At 39.8% G+C, this 24,092-nt stretch overlaps 1 protein-coding gene across 5 annotated transcripts in view; it reads left to right on the plus strand.

Moving 5' to 3' along the window:
- ebf1b (EBF transcription factor 1b) overlaps positions 1-24,092 on the plus strand; it is a 171,910-nt gene that overhangs the window by 144,372 nt on the left and 3,446 nt on the right. For 3 of the 5 annotated variants that reach the window (XM_066645669.1, XM_066645670.1, XM_066645674.1), the window contains 6 exons: positions 785-873; positions 12,715-12,780; positions 13,390-13,567; positions 15,246-15,425; positions 19,669-19,863; positions 20,929-20,997. In XM_066645669.1, coding sequence (XP_066501766.1) covers positions 785-873; positions 12,715-12,780; positions 13,390-13,567; positions 15,246-15,425; positions 19,669-19,863; positions 20,929-20,996 — 776 coding nt within the window. In that variant the 3' untranslated portion in view covers position 20,997. The remainder of the gene's footprint in view (positions 1-784; positions 874-12,714; positions 12,781-13,389; positions 13,568-15,245; positions 15,426-19,668; positions 19,864-20,928; positions 20,998-24,092) is intronic. The other 2 variants (XM_066645671.1, XM_066645672.1) reach the window with 1 other exon arrangement.

Here is a 24,092-nt window from a genome sequence, read left to right on the forward strand (position 1 = left end):
AGGCTGAATATATCCGGATTAAGCTTAATTTACTTTGAGCATCAAAAGATGCAATACATTATAACAAACATATTCTGGTCATTCAATATTGTGAAATAAGTTTCTGCTTTTAAATGGTTCTTTCTTAAAATAGTACATGCTTCATTCTGAAACATATCTTGCCCTCAGAAAATTCTTAGAAGAGCTTTTAAAGAGTAGGCTTTTAAAAACAAAGCACTGCTGGAAATAAGCCCGCGCCCATGATTTCTGCTTCCATTTGCTCTCTATTATCGAAACAACTTTTGTCAGATAGCTTGTAAATCTCCCTCCTGGCCTTCACCTCCTGACTGATGCGATCGTCCTGATTCTGACAAGATAAAGACTTTGCACGTAGTAATTGCCACGCAAAACACATAAGCGTCCCTGAAAATCCTTAAAATCCAGAGATTACCATACTATATGTGCCTCTTACACTTAGCGTTCGATAAATATGGGCAATCTTAGGAATATACAACGACTACCATTAGAACAATTGTATATTTTAATGCCACTTCCTGCAGCATTAAGCCTGTTGCAACTTTGATTGTTGCAGTGTGATTTTCCTAAAAAAATAATAGTAATAATAACACCCTTAGAAAACACTTTAGACCTCCATTAGTCAATGCATATCTTTAAAAATGTCTTGGTTTGTCCTGGTATTGCTCTGCAGTTAAGATGTGTAAATAAAGTTTGTGTTAGTTACTTAATTAGTCTAACATGTGGACTATATTCAGTGTATAGGACTAATAATGTTTTCATTTTCCAGCCTTGAACGAGCCCACCATCGACTATGGATTCCAGCGGTTACAGAAGGTTATTCCTCGGCATCCTGGAGACCCAGAGCGCTTACCAAAGGTACAGTCTGTTTGTAACACTCCTTTCGTACCATTGTACACCTCCCAGTTTGTTGCCAGGCAGGTAACTGGTCATCTATTTTATCACCTACCTCATAGTTCAATTTCTATGTTTAGATTTACTGACTGTAGCCCACTGGACATGCACAGACCCTCTGTTTGTGACTCCAGGTCTGATGGTGGCCCCTTTCCAGCAGTGGATGGAGTAGATTGGGATAGAAAACTGTGTACCTACAAAGTGTATCTCTAAGCTAGGTGTACTTGAGCATTTAAATGACCAACGATTGCAGGTACAAGATAGGGCTACATGACTAAACAATTTGTACATGTGTAATAGGTGACTAAATTACGCTAGGTTTTATTTTTACCTTAAAATCACAGCTTCAAAATCATTGTGACGTTTCACATATTTTGCAATAGGGAGAACAGTCTCTGTCATTGCTGCTCTGGGCTCAGCACTCCAGAAACTGCACTATATTATAACTATTGGAGGAGATTAGGAAACCACCTTCCTCTTTCTTGATTTCAAGGCAGTGCTGTAAATGCTGCAACTGTAGGGTATCCAAGTAGCAAAATCTAGCCTAGTGTTCCTTTAGTAGGTTATCAAACCTCCAGCCTTTAAGAATGCATTTTATGACAAAGAACTCTTGACTCAATTACTGTTCTCCTCCATCCTTACAAGGGTGGTTAAGATGCACTAGGTCCAGAGCTAAAAAGCTAGCAGGTTTCAGTGGGCCGTGTTGGGTGGGCTGGGTCATGACCTAATGCTCACATATTGTACAGCTGCACTCGTTTCAGGACTTTTGCCTTCATGTATATTAAGTGGTTCCAGATCAGCTTGATTTAGAGCGAGGCGCTGACATCAAAGTGCTCATTGTCACTTATAAAGGGCTAAGATGGCTGAGTGCTCGCTCTTATGTCATTATGGGCCTGGTGATGAGCCTCATGTGGTAATGATTTCTGTGCTCTGATTGTTATTAGCAACTGTTGCTACAGCGCAAGGAGAATTGCATCACCGGAGCAACTTGCATGTGTGTGTGTGTGTGCGTGTATTTTGCAAGCATTGTATGTGCCAGCCTGTGTTGTGTGAGGATGTGTGTGTGTGTGTGTGTGTAGTGGGGTGTGGGTCTGTTTTTGAGGTCCACTCTTTTGGGGTTGGTACATTGAGCAATAAGTACTACAGAACAATAGATGGTTCTCTCATTAGCTTGCCTTCTATGCTTGCTTGTGTGTGTGTGTGTGTGTGTGTGTGTTTAAAGTTTCTCTCTGTACAAGTAGTGGATAACAATATTCTGACTAAAAATATCCTAGACTAGATAAAAATCGCTAACTACATGAAAACTAACAATGACCTGTCTTTCTTAATAAAAACAAAAAAAGAAAAAAATATAGCAAGACATAGCAAGTGTTGTTAAAAAAACCTCATCCCAATCTAAGTCATTTATACTGACTGTCTTTCAATATTGAGTCTCCTATACTTTAATTTTCGGTCATAATACTGCTGCACAGTGGGCCCTTTGAGTAAACTGAACAATCACAGGATTTTAAATCCCTCAGTGTTCCTGCTGGATCATGAATAGTCCACCACCAACAAAAAACATTCAGCCAACACCATCCTGTGTCCACTGATGCAGGAATAGAGGACGTCCAACACACTGGACAATGGAGTAGCGATTGAGTGAGAAACACTGGGTTTAAAAACTCAAGGAGCACTGCTGTGTCTGATCCCCTCATATAAGAGTTAAGACAAGAATATAATAAAAACATTTCAGACTTTTTAGCACCATCCTGCCACACACTGCACTTTCCATTTACAACACCCAAGTGACCGCCTGCATAAAACAAAATATTTAGGGTTGGGTTCATGGTAAAGGAAGCCGATACCGATCAGTTACAAAAGGTCTTATTGGGCCCAAAAAACATTCCTAGAAATCAGATCGGGACAGCCCTAGTTTAGTTGTTAAGGCTTCTATTGTAATCAGTAATTTCCTAGATACTGAAAAATACTGGAAAAGCTTAACTTACTGATTATTTAGCTTGAGTTTAAATCAGGGTGATACTGCAGCGTGACATACACGTAGGACCTTTATGTATGCGCCTCATGTCCTCACATTGTGTAATCGACCTGTGTGTGTTTGTGCATACTACAAACAGCCCTTGCTGTTAGAACAGGTGAAGCGTATATCATTATGTTTTCTGGTGAGGTTTCGCGCACACGTCTGACGCCCTCCTGATTGCACTGCTGTTGTCTCTAATTATTTTGAGTGTGCGTGTGTGTGTGCATGTCTCACACAGCCCCATTCTAATGAACTTGCGGAGTGTTCTGGGTCTGCGGATAGAGGAGAGAGCCACACTGTACTACAGCACAATAACACTCAGAGCCTCAATTCGTTATCTCGTATTAACCCCGTACTCCCACACATGCTCAGACACTTCCAATCACAACCACACACACACACACACACACACACACACACACACACACACACACACACACACACACACTCCTAAGTGAACCAAGTCATTCATTGCAATTAGACCCAGCAGAGCTCACTGTCACATTCAATGAGGATGTATAGATTTTCCTCTCATGGCAGTACCTGAACAAGCCCAGCAGTACTCAGCTGTGGTGGTCTTATTTACTTGACCGTGTTTGTGTGTGTGTGTGTGTGTGTGATGATACTGATCATACCAGAAACTGTATCAAAATTCATGAAATCACGAATGTATCGAGTGCTTATCTCTTTAACGTCAGGCTCAACACGATCCTATTGAAGAATGTACAAGCAGAGTATTTACATCACGCCACTTCTCAGTGTCAAATAGGGGGTGGGGCAACCTCTGTGCAAATGGTGTGTAGAGAGGTGACAACTTCCTCTTGTGTCTGAAAGCAGAGTTGACATGTCATTGCACTTAAATATATGTATTCCTTGCTTGTGTTCTGTTTTCACCGCAAAGTACACAAACCACCCCCCCCCCCAGTGAGGACATTAAAGGGTTAAGAAACAAAGCCAACTGCCTATTTCATTAAGGAAGAGGATTAAAACGAGATTTAGTACAATTTTCTAGCCCATAAATGTGTTTTGTCAAAGCTATTCTTGTGGGATTAGCCACGTTTAACAGAATACTGGCATTAAAATTCGATTTAAAATAAATTTGCTCGTGTTGGTTCCAGCCTGAGCAGCAAGGTGGCGCTGCAGGTGGTTTCACTGTCACACAGCTCCAGGGTTCTGGGGTTGTGGGTTCAAGCCCTGCCTCTTTCCTCTGTCTGTGAGTAGTGTGATTTGTTCTCTCTGTCTGTGAGGGTGCCCAGGTTTTAGACATTTTCTTTAAATGTTTTAAAAAAGAAATATTTAAAAATATACTCCACCTGTTACTCTGCACACTTTGCTATCACCATTTTAACCTGCTCTTTAATGGGAAGGATCTCTACAGGACCACCACAGAGCAGGTATGATTTGGAGGGTGGGTTCTCAGCGCTGCAGTGACACCGACGTTGTGGTGAAGATGTGTCAGTGTGTGTTGTGCTGGTAAGAGTTGATCAGACACAGCAGTACTCCTTGAGACTTTTAAAGCCCTCACTGTCACTGCCGGATGGAGAATAGTCCACCAAACATCAACACCCTGTGGGTAGCATCCTGTGTCATGACTGACACACACTGTGCAGCAACAGATGTGTAACTCTCACATGCATACATACACACACACACACATACATAAAACACATTCACACACACACACACTTTACACTGTAACATAGCACATAGCAAAGGCCTGCAGTTATACACAAAACAACTCTTTCTAATTTCATCACATTTCAGAAGGAATGAAGCCTTGCTGTGAGCTGTTAGTGTACCAGCAAATTTTCCACATCTGCAGTTCAGCTCAGCATCGCAGCACTAAGTTATGAAATTAAACTATTTAACAAAAACAGCTCAGCATTTTCTCATTAGCTCTAATGGGTTTTTTTCTTTTCTTTCGTCAGTATTCTGTAAAGCTTCTCCAGCCTCACAATCATAATCTACATGAAATCACATCTGTGGTTGGTGCATGGCTGAGTCAGACCGGTAACATTCATGCAGTCAGGATATCTACAGAGAAAATGTGCCACTCAGTCACATACTGGTGAAGTACACACCACTCCAGACTTCACGAGCTGGTTGTGAATTTCATGCTGGAATTTCCCTTTTGTTTTTTTTTATTTACTTGCTTTTTGTTCCTTCAACATCACGTGTATGAATCGTATCCTCCCAAGAGAGGAAAGTACACTAAAACTGCTCCACAAAGTGTGTTACGGTTCAGTTGCAGCAGGTGCAAACTCTACACTAGAGTGCATTGTGAGGCGGGGGATTTGTGTGGGTCGGGGTGTGTGAGTGGGTGCACACCTTTCAATGATCCATCTGCAGTAGTGTATACATTACGCTGCTTTTCACAAGTTTGAAATCCCCTATCATGGATGTTTCAAAACTTTGGTCACTTTTAACATACAAGTTATTATTATTGATGATGTCAATTCCTAGTTGTGGACACAGCTGACATTTGTTTGTTTTTAAGTAGTTTTAAACCATATCATTATAATAATAGTAAAATATATAATAATAATAATAATAATAATAAGTAATATCAGACTCTAAATGATACACGACAGATAAATATTACTTCATATAGTGAATAGTCTTTAAGGAGTAGATTCTCCTTATGAAATATATAAAGAGTGCATGTTGTGTACGTGAATTTGCAACTGTGTGTGTGTGTGTGTGTGTGTGTGTGTGTGTGTGTGTGTGTTTAAGAGCATGGGCACTGAGAGGTGATCCATCATGGTGAAGTCAGCTTGTGCCTCCCGGCAGGTCAGCCGATCGAAGCCTTTGCCGTCCGGACTTTATTATTGCTCCATCGCTAGTAATTGAGTCACAGCAGAGGGTGTGTGTGTGTGTGTGTGTGTGTGTGTGTGTGTGTGAGTGTGTGTGTGTGTAAGAGAAATCGTTCTCGCACCTCTGACATTCAGAACAGCATCGAGCTCAATGAAGAGGTCAGAAATACACAGAGGAAATGTTATGTTAAATGTTATGTTATGCTCTCTATCTCTCTCTTTATATCTTTCCCTCTCTCTCTCTCTTTCTCTCTTTCCCTTCTCTCTCTCTCTCTCTCTGTCTGTCTCCCCCCTCTCTCATTTTATCTCATTTCTTGGCTGCTGTCCCAGTTGGCTTTAAAAGCTTGTCTCTCTCTCACACACACATTCTCTCTCTCTCTCTCTCTCGCTTGTACACACACACACACACACACACACACACACATACACACTGCATGCTGTTCTTCTCCGCCTCATCGATTTCTCCTCTTTATTGAGGTAATAACTGTTTGTTGACGGGTCTCACTTTTCAACTGCAAGTCTCAATCATGCCAGTCCTGACTCAGAGACAAGAGAGCGCACACACCACACACACACACACACACACACACACACACACACACACACACACACACACACACACACCAGCAGGATAAAGGTTATATTTGCAATATTAAATGTCTGCAAATACTAACACTAATGGAAATAAATTAAAAAGAACATACATCAGAAATATATTTCAACTTATCACCACTGATTTACTGAGGAGGTACATTTAGAAATTTTAAAACTGAGTAGGAGTTAATCTTACCCTTACTGAAGAACAGTGGACCTGTAGGTGCTGTGGACATGTCAGTGAGAGAGATACAATGGATCCCTGTGATTTAGCAACAGCTCAGATCTGACAGACAGTGCAGACAGAGAGGGCCAGACGGTGTAGTGGTCCGGATAAGGGGATTAGAGGAGGGGACAGAAGTTTGAATGGTTTATTGGGCATTCACACCTCAAGAAAGACAAGCTTCACCGCTGACACAAGACACAGGCATTTTACCGGGCAAGCTCAAGCCTCAAATTTAGAGAGTGTGAGTTTCTGTGTTTGTGTGTGTGTGTGTGTGTGTGTGTGTGTGTGTGTGTGTGTCATTTTTACAGATACATTTCTCTGCTGGAAAAAATATAAAGACATCTGATGTCTGATAAAAAATACTGATTAATCTTTAAACAAAATTACAGTATTCTTATTTAGTGGGCATTCATTTAGACACTACTCATAAACGTGTCGTTAAGTGAACATGATCAGCCGGGAATTTTAACTTTAGTTTGGCTTTAACTCAATGTGGTGATGTCATTACTTCAAATATCTCTGTCACCACCATCTGATGTCATGCTTTTTACAGTTACTCAGTGCTGATATCATGCCATTTCCTTTCGGAAAACCTGATTTAATCAACACAAGAGTAATATGAGCAAGACGCCCCACATCAACAGAGAGAGAGAAGCAATGCCCTGTTTTCACTTAGAAAAAAGGACAAATGTAATCTGACCATAGACACTCAAACTTTTGAATATAACGTGCATTAAAAAACTCTAAAGCTATAATTATAAATATATTGAAACATTTTAAAAAAGAACACTCTTTATCTATCACTGTGACCATGTCCCACAGCTGTTGGCCCTGCCTTTAACACTGCACTAATGAAGCATGAGATGACAATGAAGTTGTGAATGAACAAGACTGGAAATCACAGATAGAGGAAAAATCCCACTTGTATTTCCCATATATTCCATGTTTATGTTATGTTTTCTACAGACTGTCAGTACTTACAGCGTCTTTCCAAAGTCTCAGTCACTTCTAGAAGGTAGAATGCACAGTCGCTGGCAAAAAGAACACAGGGCAGTAGCCAGTGTAATTGTTTACGCATTGTTGTGAGTTGGAAAAACAAAAACCAGTAACCTCTACTGCAGCCAGGAGACTTCACAGATGGCTTGTTACCACTTTAGAATCAGTCTACACTTATAAAGCCTTATGAATGATTTACAGTCTGTTTATGGATGCTTATTAATATGATTGTAAACACATTAAGTCATTAATTAATTATAACACATAGATTAAACCTCAGATCTTGTAGAATACTGACCTTACTTTGTGTTCTTCATTAGTTAATAATAATAATAAATTCAATTTATATAGAGCCTTTCACAAACCCAAGGACACTTTACAGAGAGTTGACATTAAACTGCAGCACATATTGGTTAATTATTGTAATCATACACAAAATAAGATGTAAAATATCCTATCCCAATCCATTACAGCTTCACATAGGGCCCACCCCACCCTCTTTCTACCAGCACCCACACAATTTCCATTGTTCCAATCCTACAGCTACCCCACAGATAGAATGTCACTTTAGATATTGTGTATCTTAACAAATTGCTGTCCAATTAAAAACATGTATCTCCCAAAATAATAACTTTACAGGAGAAGAAAAAGAACTTTTTAATTTTCAATGAAAGTCAATTTTAAAAGATTATATTCCAAGTAATTTTGGAGCATTTCTATTGGTTCATCATAAAATATTCACACATTGTGAAGGACAGCAGACACTTTAAATATTAGACAAAACAAAAAAGAGGTCATTGTTGTCCTTTCTATTTGTGTTAAAAATGATTATTAATGATCTTCAATTAATAACCATGTAATAAAAAGATTTTAAACCATTTATAAATATATTATATTATATATATTATAAATATTTATATATTTTAAACTGGTAGCCCTTTATTTTTTAAATCAAATTCCAATCTCAATACAAATACTGATGATATCATGACTGAGTGTCTTCTAAACATGGGGAGATGATGTGTTTTTTTTTCCAGTAAGCTCAGGCATTGCCCAGTTTTACTGTTAATGTCCCTACCATGCACACTTACCTCACTCTGATGTCAGGCCTACATGTTTAAAATTGAAGTCCTGCTATCATTGTTCCGATCAACTTGAGATCAGAATATTTGATATTCTTTTTTCATATTGTAGAAAACAGCTAAGAGTGCCATATCATTTAAAACATTCTCATGTGTGATTACATTAATGAAATTCTGCTGGATATATGGTGGATTAATTATATTAAAAAATTTAAAAAATATAGAGGGTGATTCAAAATCCATAGGGCACCATTTTATGCCTTTGATATGCTACATGACCACCTTCCCATTGGAAAAACTTGACCTTTATCCAATAGCCCTGTCACCAATTACTTGGCAGGGTAAGATAAAAGGGTGTCCTGCGACTTTTGACTCACCCTGTATAAATATATATATATATAAAATAAAATAATAATTATTTGACCTCCCTGCCGGCCTGCCACCAATGAGATTTCTATGGTTGAAATATCTTGCCTGTAGTTGTTCTCACCTAGATGTTCTGTTTCACTTGATGCTAAAGATATAATATGCTTTCTGATTTCCAATTCACAGACTGCAACATGGTTATATATTTCAGACACACATTCTCAAAGCTTTAGATACACCATTAAACCTAATCCCGAATTAAAAGTTATAATGACGAGTAGACACAGAGAGATAGTAGCTCTCATAAGAAAAGAGATTATTAGTCTCCTGCACCCTCTGTCTTTTCTATAATATCCATCTCATTCCTCATCTCATCTTGTCTGATTCATGTAACTCTTGCACTGTTGCACTGCCAAATTCAGAAGATATGGTACCACTGTTCTCTCTCAGGGGACACCTATGTTCCTCTATATCCCCCCTCTACACCCGCTCTATGGGCCCCAGGCCTGTTCTCCCCACTCTGAGCCCAGCAGCTAGCAGAGTCCATGCTGCTAATGAGAGGTTAACTGAGTGGCAGCACGGCTGGAATGAATTTAGCACCTTGGACAGCGCACTAAAGCTCTGTTGCTTTCCTGAACCCTGAGTCTTGGACTTTGGTAGGTGTGTGTGTGTGTGTGTGTGTGTGTGTAATAAACTCTGTGTGTAATCATTGCTGGATGGGATTGCAAATATATTCTGCTGCTGCATTCACACATTTGTTAGCAGATAATTAAAAGTGAAGGTTTGCCCACAATGGGCACACATTAGGGATGTTCCATATCGTATTCGCAATACTATTGTGATCATTTTTAATACAATAAAAAAAAAAATCAATATTGTGATATTAGTGATAATCCCACTTGATTACGTAATGACATCATGCAGTGACCTGTAATATAGCATACAGTCTTTACAGGAGTTGTTTAGGCACAGTGAAGTATGGTGGAAAGTGGCTCTGAGGCAGAGGAATTTGCTCCAAAAAAGGGGGAGGTTACTTCAAATCAAATCAAATCAAATCAAATTTATTTATATAGCGCTTTTCACAACTGATGTTGTCACAAAGCAGCTTCACAGAATTCCAGTAAGACAAGATTTGACATGAAATGTAAAGACAAATGTAAAACCCTCAAGTGAGCAAGCCAGGGGCGACAGTGGCAAGGAAAAACTCCCCCAGCTGAGGAAGAAACCTTGGGAGGAACCAAGGCTCACAAGGGGTGACCCATCCTCCTCTGGTCAATCTACTGGTGATGATAGTTAGTTAGTAATTAGATGATAGTTACTTCAATCGTATGGAGGTGGTTTGGTTACAAAATATCAGATGGAGAATAAACCATTGTGTTATGTTAGAAATGCAAGAAGGCATTAATATTATATTAATATAAATTAAGTTATATATTTAATATATTTAATTTAATATTATTCATATTAATATAAAATTATTTTGTTGCAATAGTATGTTCTGGAAATTAATAAAAGTATTTTTGTGATATCACCAAGAATATTGTTATTGACAAAATACCCTGAAATATTGTGATATTATTTTAGGGCCATATTGCCCACCTCTAGCGCACATCCATATCAACGTGAAATTCTGTTTATAGTTCACCATCAGCCACCTTATTTCTCAAGAAAGCCCCCATGAATATACATTATGCGTAACTGAGAAAACAGGTTAAAGAGTAAATTAAGCAATGCTATTAATACTATAGCCACGTGCCAATTGTAAACTTAATACTAATTCTAACTACTAACTACTAACTGTCAAAGTTAAATATAAAAAAAAAAGTCCCCAGTGCATACATAGGACCAGTCAATGTGTCCTACAATCAGGTGCAAAATTGAAAGAGAAAACTTCTAGCATCTGGAAAAATTTGTGTTCTACTCCCTATGAGGTGCACTTGACAAATTATAAAACTAACACCACTAAACTTAAAGAGTATAAGCTTAAATCCATTATAAATGCATTATTTTAGTGCAGAAACTAATATTTTATGATTTACACTGTGCACTAATGTGGACAGTGGTAGTTGAGTTGCCCTAACAATAGTTTATCATGTCTGTCAGTATGAAAAGGTGTGGTATTGTTAATATTTTGTGCACTATTCTGGCAAACACACACTTTTAAGGTTAGTACAGAGTATTTGCCGTGTAAATTAGTGTGTAGTACTTAACTGTGATGCAGCCTATATTTTTCAGAGTGGTTTGTTGTGGTTAACTGTAGAAAGATTTACTGTGCTATATTTTTTACACTGTTGGTGATAAGAACAAGTGATGGCAATGTCTACAATGCAGATATTTATACTAACTGTCTATAATTTTAAATCTGAAAACATATGTTTTCTTTGGGGCCTGTTTGGCCTTACACTGCCCTGAGTGTACCTTTCCACCATGATTGGAATTTCAGAGTTTTAACTCTTAGGCCAAACATGTTTCCAGTCTGTAATGAATCAATAAGTCACAAATAAAACCAGAATTTATACATTGAATATCACAACTTTGATATCTGTTTCTTATCACTGATGTTGTAAACAAAGACTTGATAAATCTTATGAATGTATACGTCTTAACCATGTTTTAAAGGTAGGTAGTATTCAAAATCAGTGTGATTCTCCACTGACATGTAATAAGGTGAACTGAGCCAATGTCAACTTAATTTTAAAATCCAAATGTATAATTTATTATATTTAAATGGAAAAAAGTTGAACAAATGTCTTTCTGCTTAAAGCCACATTAGATAATACACATATCTTAAAAATACAGTTTCAAAATCATTGTGATTTTTCATTGCGCTGTAACAGGGAGAATAGAGCCTCTTTTGTTGCTATTCCAGGTTCAGCACTGCAGAATCTGCAGTATGTATCTTTCAGAAGGGGGTATGTCAATTACACTCAACAGCTGAAGGAGGTAGCCCTTGGGCAAAAATACAATTTTTTACCTAATGTTTCTTTAATTGTGCTGATATTTTATAAACTGAATCGTTTGAAGGGTTGTAATATAAAGCTCTGATCTCTGTTTGTTTTCTTTAAGCTTTTAGTGAGCTGTGACTCTCAAGGCTTCAGTGTGATGCAGAATGCACTTAACAGTGGCTGCATAGTTTTTCAAATGTACTCAGTACACTTTTGATATCACAAATCACATCAGCCAGCGTCGATGACGGCTGAAAACGGCCGCGAACACTGTTCAGACGTTAGAGCACATGGTGGTTAAGGAAGAGCTGAAAACAAATCAGTACAGTAATCAGTACCGCTCCTCATTATTGGCCACAGAGAGCAGTGCTGTGAAGCCGTTGTGAAACCTAACAGCCGAGGCCCTGCTTTTGTTTGAGTTATTGCCTTTTGTCGGGCTCTATGGAACAGGCTGATTTTTTTTTCCGCAGAACATAGATCGTATTGTCTGCTCTTCAACCCAAACCAGATGGCAGGGTGAAATAAGGCGCTTTTTCATTCCTACAGACACCAAAGTATTGAGCAAGCCGCTCTGAGAGTTTTGCCTGTCCACAGTGTTATTAAATTGATTTTCTTTAATCTGCTTATTGAAAAGTAAAGGACTTGCTGCTCAGCTGTGGCTAAATGTTAACTCTTTATATATGCTGGTGACATGGAGTGGAGAATAAATAACTTTAATAAATCCCTCCTCTCTCCTTCTCTGTATTCTCTGTGACGGCTTTAGGAGGTGATTCTGAAGAGAGCAGCAGATTTGGTGGAAGCGTTGTACGGGATGCCTCATAACAACCAGGTGGGTCTTTATATATATATATATATATGGCAGCTTCTGTAGCATACAGTAAATGAAATAAAAAAGTGAGGCATATTATGGATCACTAACAGTTGAAACAATATAATTGTTTTTTTAACATTCAGATGTGTTCCCTAAAGGTGCATTATATTCTTTTCTCCAGAAAGAGAGGTGAATATTTGTAAACTTCCATTGAAGAACTGTGTTTCAAAAAAAAAACTGCTAATGCCAGGTATAGTGGCACACCAGCCGGCCATTTTAAAACCCCGGCTTGGAACCTGGATCAAAAATCCAGATTTGAACACCTCTCTGAGAGGGTATGGTCAATTACAATAGGCAGTGTTTTCCACTCCTATACTTAAGGTAATAGAACATTCATCCGTTCATTCATTATCTGAAACTGCTTATCCAGTTCAAGGTCGTGGTGGGTCCGGAGCCTACCCGGAATCAGTGGGTAATAGAACACCTAAATTGAAAATCAGTGTTTAGTTCAGTACATGCCTGTAATATTGATCTCTTTATTAAAATCAATTAGTAGGTTAAACCTAGTGTAAATAGCACTGTTCCTCTGAAATGCTCCAGAAATTACAACAGTTGGTTTGTCCGCAGGAGATCATCCTAAAGAGGGCAGCAGACATAGCAGAGGCACTCTACAATGTACCACGGAACCACAATCAACTGACCGGCCTGACCAACAGCTCTGTCCACACTGGTATGATGGGGGTTAACTCCTTCACTGGACAACTTGCCGTCAACGTATCGGAGTCATCACAAGGAGGAAATCAGGGTAAGGCTCACAGAACAGGGCGGCTCTGTATGGATTATTATTGCTATTAAATTATCAGTAAAGCTCCTGGGCTCCCCCTACAGTTGAAGAGGGTAATTCACTTTTACAGCACTGTCCAGAAGCAAGGGTGTAGGGGAGTTGGTTTCTTACCCTGTTCCAAAAGTTACATAGTTCAGTTTCTGCAGTGCTAAGCCCAGAGTAGCAACTACAGTGAAGCATCACAATGAGTTTGAAGCTGTAATTTTAAGTTTTAAAATACTACATAATATTACTTTCAATAGTGATTGATATAAAAAAAAAATTGATATTCGATAGTGTTCAAAACACGTAGCATGCTATTCCTCTCAACTCCTAAAGACGAGAGCTTTAAACACTGTTGATGTGGTAGTTTTTGTGACCTGCCAAGACTTACACGATTGTAGAGTCTTTTATCATTTCACAAATAATTTTATAGAGCTTATTGTTAATTGCCATTTTACTGGAAATTAAATAAAGTGATGTTTGACCTTTGTATAGTGTAGTGAGCTGTTAAATAGTAGTCCTGTGAATGTCTTTATTAACCTGAAAACTCCAAGAACATTTAAATATGAAGTGATGCTTTTTTAATATCTATTAATGCTCTTGGTCCCCCATACTCTATGGCAGTAAACACACACACTAGTGTCAGGGAGCACACACCCACCCACCCAGAGCGGTGGGCAGCCACTTCAGCTGCAGGACCCAAGAAGAAGTTAATGCCAGCTGTGAAGGTTTAGGGATGAGAAATAACAATTGAGTGATGGATTATTTAGAGCCTCATTTGCATTAAGATCCACATGCAGGCACATACACAGACACAGTGTATTATCAGATGGAGCAACCCTACCCCTCCCTTGCCAAAGACTTTGGTCCAATGAGAAGCAGGTGAGTAGGGTACAGTTCACTGCTGCTGCAATCTTGTTGCAGAGTTGCTGGAAAGTCAGGAACTCTGCTAAGGCTTGAAACAAGGCCAAGGCCAGGGCTTAAGAAACGTTACTCAGCATTTTTGCCTAATGATCTGACACAGCCTTGTCTCATTTCCAGCTGTGTTAGGTTTCATAGTAACATCTGGGTCCATTGCAGTTTCACTGTGGGACTGATCTGATCAGCTGATTAAAAAACCCACATGGAGTAGTTGAGAAGTTTGCAATACGGACGCGATGATTCTTATTCCAGGGATATCCATAAACTTAATTCCTAGTTTGTGCCATTTGCATTCAGACACCAAGTAAAGGGTCATGAAAAACGGAGGATTGCATAGTACATGATCAGATTCAAGCCATTTTTTGAAAAAAGTGGGTTGTAATTTTATGGCAATGACAACTTGCTTAAAGCAACACTAGGTAACTTGGTATTTTTGCTCCTGGGCTCTCCCTACTGTTGAAGAGGGTAATTCACTTTACAGCACTGTCCTAAAAATGGGGGGGGGGTGTTTCCTGCCCACCTCCGAAAGTTACAAGTGTAGTTTCTGCAGTACTGAGCCTGGACTAACCTCTATTTGCTTTACTAGAGGTCAATGGATCATCATAATTATTTGAAAGCTTTAATTTTAAGGTAAAGGTGCTACCCAGTGTTGCTTTAAAAAAACAGATCCTAATGATCCTTTTAAAATTAAAGCAATAAATATGAAAGCACTAAAATATTTCTTTATCTCCCTCAGGCTTCAGTCGGAATACGAGCAGTGTTTCTCCTCACAGTTATGTGCCCAGCACTACGCCGCAGCAGAGCAGCTACAGCACGGTGGCCACCAGCATGAATGGCTATGGCAACACGGCCATGACCAACCTGACCGGCTCGCCCAGCTTCCTCAACGGCTCCGCTGCCAACTCCCCTTATGCCAGTGAGTACCCGGCTTCACTGCAGTAAATGAAAATGAGCCATTGGAAGTCTGTCATACATTATTTTGCAACGGTATTACACACCTGGGGAAATGAGATTTAAAAAGCTATTTATCTGCACCGTAAGAATAAAAAAACATAATATTCGAATAAACATTCAAATAACATTATTACAGTAAGTAGTGATATTGCTTAGGGAAGTATATGTTTAACCCTTTCCAAATCTCTCCTCGAGACAGTCCAATATTTCTTGAAGTTATCATCTAATACCTAGTTTTACCGGTGAATAAAATCTTCATTATGTTAAACCAAGTATGCTGTTGATTGAACAAATGCATAAAATGAAGGAAAATATCTGGAAAAAATCACTGTTCTTCAAACTAGCTCACAACACATCTACTAGTTTTTCAAAAAAATTTAAATAAAACAAATTAGATGTGTTTATGTTTTTGTGTTATATTAATTTAACATATTCATACAAACACCCTGCTTACTGAGATGATAAATTATTCATTCATTCATTGTCTGTAACTGCTTATCCAGTTCAGGGTCCCGGTGGGCCCGGAGCATACCCGGAATAAGATCAATTACTTTAAATAATAATATTAGTCTTAGGGGCCCAAGACCTTTGCACAGTACTGGGCATGGCATATTTAACAGTATATTGAGCTGAACTGAATGTGTATGTGATTTGACAGCTAAAAGTCTACTTTTCAGACTGTTCCTTTCAAAATCTGAGCAACTACTATGGCAAAAAATGCAAAGCATGTAACTATCCGTCATATTGAAATCACAAAGAAATATCTCCTGCTCAGCTTACTTGACAGTAAGTGGGGAATTTGCAGAAATGCGTTATTAGGGGCTTTTGAGTGGGCCACTGTCTAAGCGTTTTGGACCCTATTACCGGGAGAGTGCAAGTTGGATCCCTGGCAATGCCATTGCTCATTCTTCCTTATCACTCGGTGCTGGCCATTGCAGGGATCTAGTAGCTAACACAAGACACTGGTGGGTAATTAGCCTTCTCCTCCGAGTGTGTTGATTGTTCAGTGTTGTTTTAGTAGTTTAAAAACAGAGCTTAAAACAAATGAAAAATACTTGCAAAACTAGACGCTGCTTCAGTATCTTCGGTAAATCATAACTCTGCCCATTGTCTGTGATCCATCCTTAACTGCGCTTGAGGGATGGAAACAATTTCTGTGCTTAAGCTTGTGTGCCGATTCCATATCCCAGGGGTTTTCAAGCACTGGTCAGGAGGGGGTTGGAGGGTCCAATCTGACTTGCTGTAGTTGAGACTGATTGACATGTACCCCACCCACAGGCAAGTCAAGAGCGTTATTTTCTGCGATTTTTCAGCCAGAGTTGCTGTAAAGGGGGTACACCCTGTAAACTATCCCAAAGCAAAGAGTGTGTCACCCTCACCACAGTGAAAATATCTCAAGCCGATGTGTTACGTAATGCCACCATGAGTGAGTTAGAGCTGCATGACAGCATTTACAGTGGGCTAGTTCACATCACTTAATGCTGGCCATTGTGAGGAGCAGTGATGGGCAGACTTTGAGACCCAGGGTTTTGTAAATAGGATAAAAACCCTGAATGATTTTTTAAATTATTTTATTATTTTGTTGTGTAAACAAGGAAGAAGTGGTCGAAAAAAAAGAGTTTACTTAACATTCCGAATGAAATTTCCAGGTTTTTTTTTTCATTTCATTTGGCTTCAATAGAGGTAGAAAATGAAGAGATAAAAAACAAAAAACTAGTCTCCAATATTTATTTAAATTTTAGTAATGACATAATGTTATGGGTGGAGGAGGCAGGTTTAAATTAGACACACCGAAGGGGCGGTTGCGTAAATAGGCTGAAAATCACTGCCATACATAACACACAGGCTGACTGCATCAGAATGGCCCTGAACCTGCTGAAGTGAGCCTACTCTCTTGGTGTGAGGTGACGGATTGATCCAAAGACGCCTCAATTTATTTTTTACTTTGTGTTTAATGTTACAACCAGGTTACATAACTGCCTTTTTTGTTCTTAATGAAGCGTCTTGAAAGCAGAGGTTCCTTCCCTGCCTTTGGTGTGTTGCGTAGTCATCACTGAGTGTGTGTGTGTGTGTGTGAAAGAGAGAGAGAGAGAGACAATACGGCCCTTCAGCTCTTGCACAATTCCCCACTGGCTGTGCTGGGGTCCTTCCAGATCTGAAGTGTGTCTTTAACAGCTCTTTAAAACCAAATAAACCAAAATCCTGTTGCTCCTTCCCCTTTCCGGGCACAGATTTTTTTTTCATGCTCCACTCTTCTACCTCATGCCTGCTGTTATCTCTTTTGCAGAGTCTTAATTGGTTCCCTTTTCTAATTAACAGGACAGAAAGAGACAGAACACAGGGGAAAGAGAGAGAGGGGGGGGGAGTGAGAGAGAATGAGAAAGCTCAAGAGCCTTGGTCTAACACCCACATGTTTGTTTGACTTAATTACGTGTGGAGGAGCGCAGGGTGTGTGAGGTTTGAAGTGTGGTGTTTGGGGAGAAATCTGGCTCAGAATCTGAAGAAACACCCCTCCCACTGTCAGAGGCGCTACAATTTACACTCCACACCAAGTTGCAACATAGCAGAGGCTTTGACACACAAAGGAAGAAGGAGGCATGCAGGAATTTAGCTCTCTCTCTCTTTCACCCTTTCTCTCGCTCTCTAATAGAGATGGGCACAGTAGCCTAACTGTGTTATTAAAACAAATATTTTTATGTGAGTGAAATAACAAATAGAATTAAAAAAAAAAATCCTAATTAATGAGTGGAAATTTATCCGGCATCTGCCGGCATAGAAACAGATGCTTGTGTTTTGTCTACTTTGGAGTTTCAGATTCAATAGTAGTATTGTGACATTGACGTTAGGGTGGTGCGTGTTGTACTGGTAAGAGTGGATCAGACACAGCAGTGATGCTGGAGTTTTTAAACCCCGTGTCCACTCACTGTCCACTGTATTGCAGTCTGTCCAAATTGTAGATGTAAATTCAGTAGCCCATCTGTCACTGCACTGTGTGCGTTGGTCCTCCTCTAGTTCTTCACCAATGGACATAGGAAGCCACCCACAGTACCCTGTTGCCTGGATATTATTGGCTGGTGGGCTATGCTCAGTCCAGAAATGACACTGAGGGCTTTAAAACCTCCAGCACAACACACACTAACACAACACAAGCATGTCAGTGTCACTGCAGCACTGAGGGTGATCCACCACCCAAATCATACCTGCTCTGTGTTGGTCTTGTGGGGGTCCTGACAATTGAACAGGGTGAAAGGGAGTTAAAGTATACACAGCAACAGATGGACTACTGTCTGAAATTGTAGAACTACAGAGAGACTTTTATGTTCAATTTATCTGATAAAATGACCAGGGCATGTAGAAACACGTAGGCTGTTTTAATGTTTTGGCTGATCTGTATATGTATGTCTGTAGGTAAATGCAAGTAGTTACGACCCACCTCTGCCCTCTACTCTGAGCTAAATATAAAGTGCTATAGGTGACCACGTGCTTGACCACGTCCATCAGAGCGACACTTCGCTCCGGCTTCCAAATTAACGGCCGCTAATTAAATCGATAAACTAATTCGAGGGGTAACAATTCAATTCCACTGCTTTGGTCTCACCTTGTTAACAACTGTTTTAAAAGGTTTGCTGACTCCATTAGACACTGTGAATCAATCTCAGATAGCGGTGCTAAGATTCCAATTTTCATTAATTGATTTGTTCGGCCTTGATAAATGGATTTTGCTACTGTTCTAGGGCTCCCAGTGGTCAGGGTTGAGAACATTGGATCTGGTTAGAGCAAGAGTGTAAGGTTCTTGTTGAGGGAAAGAAAAGGCTCTTAAATGTGAAGTTATTGATTTGTGGGTTTTTTTTTTTTAATAGCTGTAAATCTTCTCTTGAGGATTGAATGGTTTAATGATTAACATAAATGTTTTTTTCCAGATAAGGACATGGGCTCACGGCCTGTATGAGGTCCTCGTTTCAGTGGAAATTACAGAAATAAAGTTATATCATTGAGAATGAATAATAATATTTGTCTTTTCTGGACAGTGGTGGTGATAGCTATCATGGGCTTATTGGTCTACAACAAAGAACCTCAAATGCTTTTAATTTTATTAGATATTTTTAAGGGTATAACATCCAGTGTAAGGGCTAGGTGTTGCTTTCTCATTGATTTCTATCCTTAACGCTCCTTGTGATCATTTTTCCTTACTTTTCTCCCCTCAGTTGTTCCCTCCAGCCCCACCATGGCCTCCTCCACCAGCCTGCCTTCCAACTGCAGCAGTTCCTCTGGAATTTTCTCCTTCTCCCCAGCCAACATGGTGTCAGCCGTGAAGCAGAAGAGCGCCTTTGCCCCAGTCGTCCGGCCCCAGACGTCCCCCCCCCCTACCTGCACCAGCACCAACGGCAACGGCCTCCAAGGTACAACTGCAGATCCTTAGATACTGTCTTCACTTTGCCCATATGATACTGATTGCTTAATGAATATTACAACCCTCTGTGGAAATTGAGGCATTGTGACCTAAATTTTAAAATCCAAATGCATATTATGTTTCTGAATGGAAAATTTGTGCTTTTGTATTAAAAAAAAACATTCTTAACACATATTTTTCTACTTAAAGCAACACTAGGTAATATTTTTACCTTTAAATTACAGTTTCAAAATCATTGTGATGCTTCACTAACCTGTAATAGGGAGAACAGGGCCTGTCTTTTGCTGCTACAGGCTCAGCACTGCGGAAACTGCACAACGTAACGTTTGGAGGGGGGTAGGAAACCACCCTGAAACCCTCCCCACTCCCATTTCAGGACAGTGCTATAAAAGTGAATTACATTCTGCATCTGTAGGAGGAGCCCAGGGTCAACAATACTAAATCTTACCTAGTGTTGTTTTAAAGCAACAGATGCCACACTAACCCAGATGTGCCGGTGTTAATAAAACACACACACGCAATACAATGTGGACATATTACATTTTTCAAACAAGCTTAATCATTGGGTCAGTAATGCCAAAAACACTGACTGCAGGATTGTTTTTACTGAATGACAGAATCTTTCAGTATTCCCTGATATTAAAATAATTTGGTAAAATTGTTTGAATTTCTGTACTCAGCCTGTTATATTTTTAACACAGAGTTGGAGTGATACTTTAAAATATTTTTCAAAAATTACTTCCACTTCAACAAGTGGGAAGAGACTGAAATATTTCACGTCTCTGTGGGTTTAAAAAAAAAAAAAAAACTAATAAATTCCATACTGTGAGTATCTTGGGTTGTTGAACGATTCACTTCAGTGGATCTTTTAGAGGCAGCCAGACTGAAAAGATCTAACTGCATGTTTCTCTCTCCTCTGCGTTTTATTCCATGAATTTCATATGCCATCCGCATCAGGTCTGATATTAACCCAGATTTTCTGGTTCCTTTTTTCCCTCCTTTTGTGCCTCTCTTCTCTCGTTCTCCTCTACCTCTGCTCCTTCTCTCCACTCAGATCAGTCTTTTGTGGACTCTAACAAGTACTCCACTGCCAGCGCACTCCAGGGCCTGGCCTTCTCCTGAAGTATGTTCCTCATTTCTCTCTTCGCCGTCTGCTTGCTGCTTTATCTAACCATCCATCCGCCCATGAGCATGTATATCATATGGATGATTTGTTCGAAACATGATGTAGATGCCGTGGATCCACGGCCAAAAGTTTGGTTGATTTTTAAGTGAAATTGCTTACACATGTTGTATCTAATGCACATTCACCACCACTGGTTCCCAAATATTTCTGCAGTGCCCCAATTTGTAGATCAGAATATTCTTGAGCAACCCCTAACTTTGACACTTACATGTCTTTTGCTTCCAGACTCCCACTGGAATGGTTTTTAAACACAGTAATTCGTACAGAACCGTTATCAGATATTTTTTCACCTATTGTGACTCTGATCTGATCTGATCTTTTTAGGGATGTGTGGATATGTCAAGTCTGATTTTCTCAAAACAGATTTGAGTCACTATGATATGTGGTCTTAGGTCAGGTCTTAGACCTGAATGTGAATGATCAGACCAGATTTCATGCATCAACAGTGCAGCAAAACAACAATGGAGGAGAGGCTCGACCTGCATCCCAAATAGTGCCAAACGTCTTACGTAGATTTTAAAACTAAAAGCCTGTCTGCTACACCCAGACAAGACACTAGTTTGCCTAGAATCCCCTCATGTGACAGAATGCAGAAACCTGTGTTTTATGGCCTAGAGTGTGCATTACACAGGGTGCAGGGAGACAATTAGGATTCAGAAATAAAAAACGGCCGTCTATTTTTTTCTCCCTTTCGTCTTAATCAGGTACAGTCGCCGTGCTGAGCAAAATGTGTTACAATCGAGCTACAACATGTCTATTTTTCCTGTCCAAAAACAAGAGTTTCATCTCGCAAATATGATGTTTTTGTTGTTGGTGATAGAGGAGACATGCACAAATGTATTAACGTGAGCATTAATGCCATTTCAGAGACAGATTTGTTCACATCAAAGACAATATATGAACATTTCCTCATCATTGTGACATGAACAAACACACCACTCCAAAAAAAACCCTTTACATTATAATAATTAGAAATGACCTACATTCATTTACCTTGCTGCAGCCCCCAGTTTGGGAACCACTGATCTAAAGCAAAACAAATCTGAAACTCAAAGTGTTAAATTAGCTTCACTTACAAAATCAACAAAACATTTCATGTGAGCCGTGGCGTCCAAGACTCTGCATGCAGCTTTATGTACGAATGCTCGTTGTGGATGTGTGTCATGCGTGTGATACAGAGCAGGTAGGGATGTGTGTGTGTGAGTTTATGCATTTGCTTCAGGCCTTCTTGTGCATCAGCAGTGGTTGTGGTAAGACATTCACGCCTGCAGAAAGCCCTGCCACTCACCTCTCTGGTTTGTCAGCAGTTGCTAAACCAACACTAAGCCAAATGTGCAGCAATAAGCATTTCTCGTGCTTGTAGTAATTTTCCGTAACGGTCCTGATTCGTGCCAAGTCCCTGCACTAACAGAGCTGAAGAAGAACCTTTAAATCTACACTTTTGTCATAAATGGATATATTTATATATACATATTAAAATACGGTTGGAATTATTAACCATACAGAACTCATCACTGGGCCAGTCAGGTTTTATTCATGATTTTTATAACTACATTTTGAAGCAGAATATTAAAAACTTGTTAAAGTATTTCAAGCTCTGATGCATCCTACACATGAATAATAACAATTTTATTCGTTCTGGAAAATAGAGGGAACAGCCTTCCTCACAAACATTGTCACGCAGACTCCCTTCGTTTTAGTGACAGAGCCGTCATCCCCCCACTTTGTCTCTAACTCACACTCACTCTCTCGCCCTCTCTTTGATTCACTCTCACTCCTCTACTCCTTTTCTCACCCTATTTCTTTCACTCCTTCCATTACTCTCTCACACTCTCTTCTTTTGCTCTCCCTCTCTGTCCTTTATCCTCACCTTCTTTTGCTCTCTATTTCTCTGTCCCTCTCTTTCTCCTTCCCACTTTAACTTCTCTCTCTTGGGTGCTCGCTCTCTCTCTCTCTCTCTCTCTCTCTCTCTCTCTCTCTCTCTCTCTCTCTCTGTCTCTTTGTCTTACCCTCTCCTTCTTTTGCTTTTTTCTGTCCTTCCCTTTTTCCCTCTCTCCTCCTTCCATCCCTTTTGTCCTCTCCTTTCTCTTTCTCATTTTCTCTCCCTCCTTCTCCCTCCTTCTATTCTTCTGTCTTCCCCTTTGTCTCCCTCTCCCCTACACTTTCCCCCTTGCTCTCTCTCTCTCTCTCTCTCTCTCTCTCTCTCTCTCCTCTCTCTCTCTCTCTCTCTCTCTCTCCATGTTCCTCACATGTTGACAAACATCCTGGCCCTTTGATGGCAGGATGATGCAATGCCTTACACGGCTAGAACAATGGAACAAACTGTGTGCAAACAATTATGGGGGAGCTGAGACGGCCGTAATCAAGCATTGCAAATACGAATACGTGCCAGTTTGCCGTCACAGGGAAAAACACATTAGGATTTATCCCCCATTTGAAACTGTACTGGAACGCAGAGGCCTCCAGCTTGTTCTACAGATGTGAGAACAGATTGGCATGTTTAAAGAGTTATTATGTACGGAAAATATGAAAGGACGTTGAGTTGTGCAGCAGATACAAGCACAGGCCTGTTTATGTCTGTCTCTCTGTTGCACTTTCCTCGCTCGCCATGACTCACACTGTAAAAAAACTACAACCTTCAGAAAGCACCGAAAATATCAAGGCACTAAGATTGTTTGGAATACACTTGGCAGCAGCTTTCAGTCAGTGTCCCTGAGACTCCAAATGTTAGTTACTCTCTGATATGATGGACATCCTTCTGGATGAGTGTCTGTCCAGTTATGTAAATGTAATAGTAATCTTCCACTCCATGGAAACTAATCTGCTCGAATCTACTCGCTTTTTGGTAGATGGTCCCTGGTAGCTTTTCCAATAGCTTCCAGAAGCTGGTGACATCACAAAACACCGAGCCCCACAACAGTGGTGGTACGTGTCTTATTTTTGTGCTTTGGGACTGAACACGGCTTAGTTCAGACAAATCTGCTTCGTTTTTTGTGCCATGTTACTCAGTATTTCGTGATCCACTGGTCCGA

This window comes from Hoplias malabaricus, chromosome 15 (assembly GCF_029633855.1).
Source record: "Hoplias malabaricus isolate fHopMal1 chromosome 15, fHopMal1.hap1, whole genome shotgun sequence".
Lineage (NCBI taxonomy): Eukaryota > Metazoa > Chordata > Actinopteri > Characiformes > Erythrinidae > Hoplias > Hoplias malabaricus.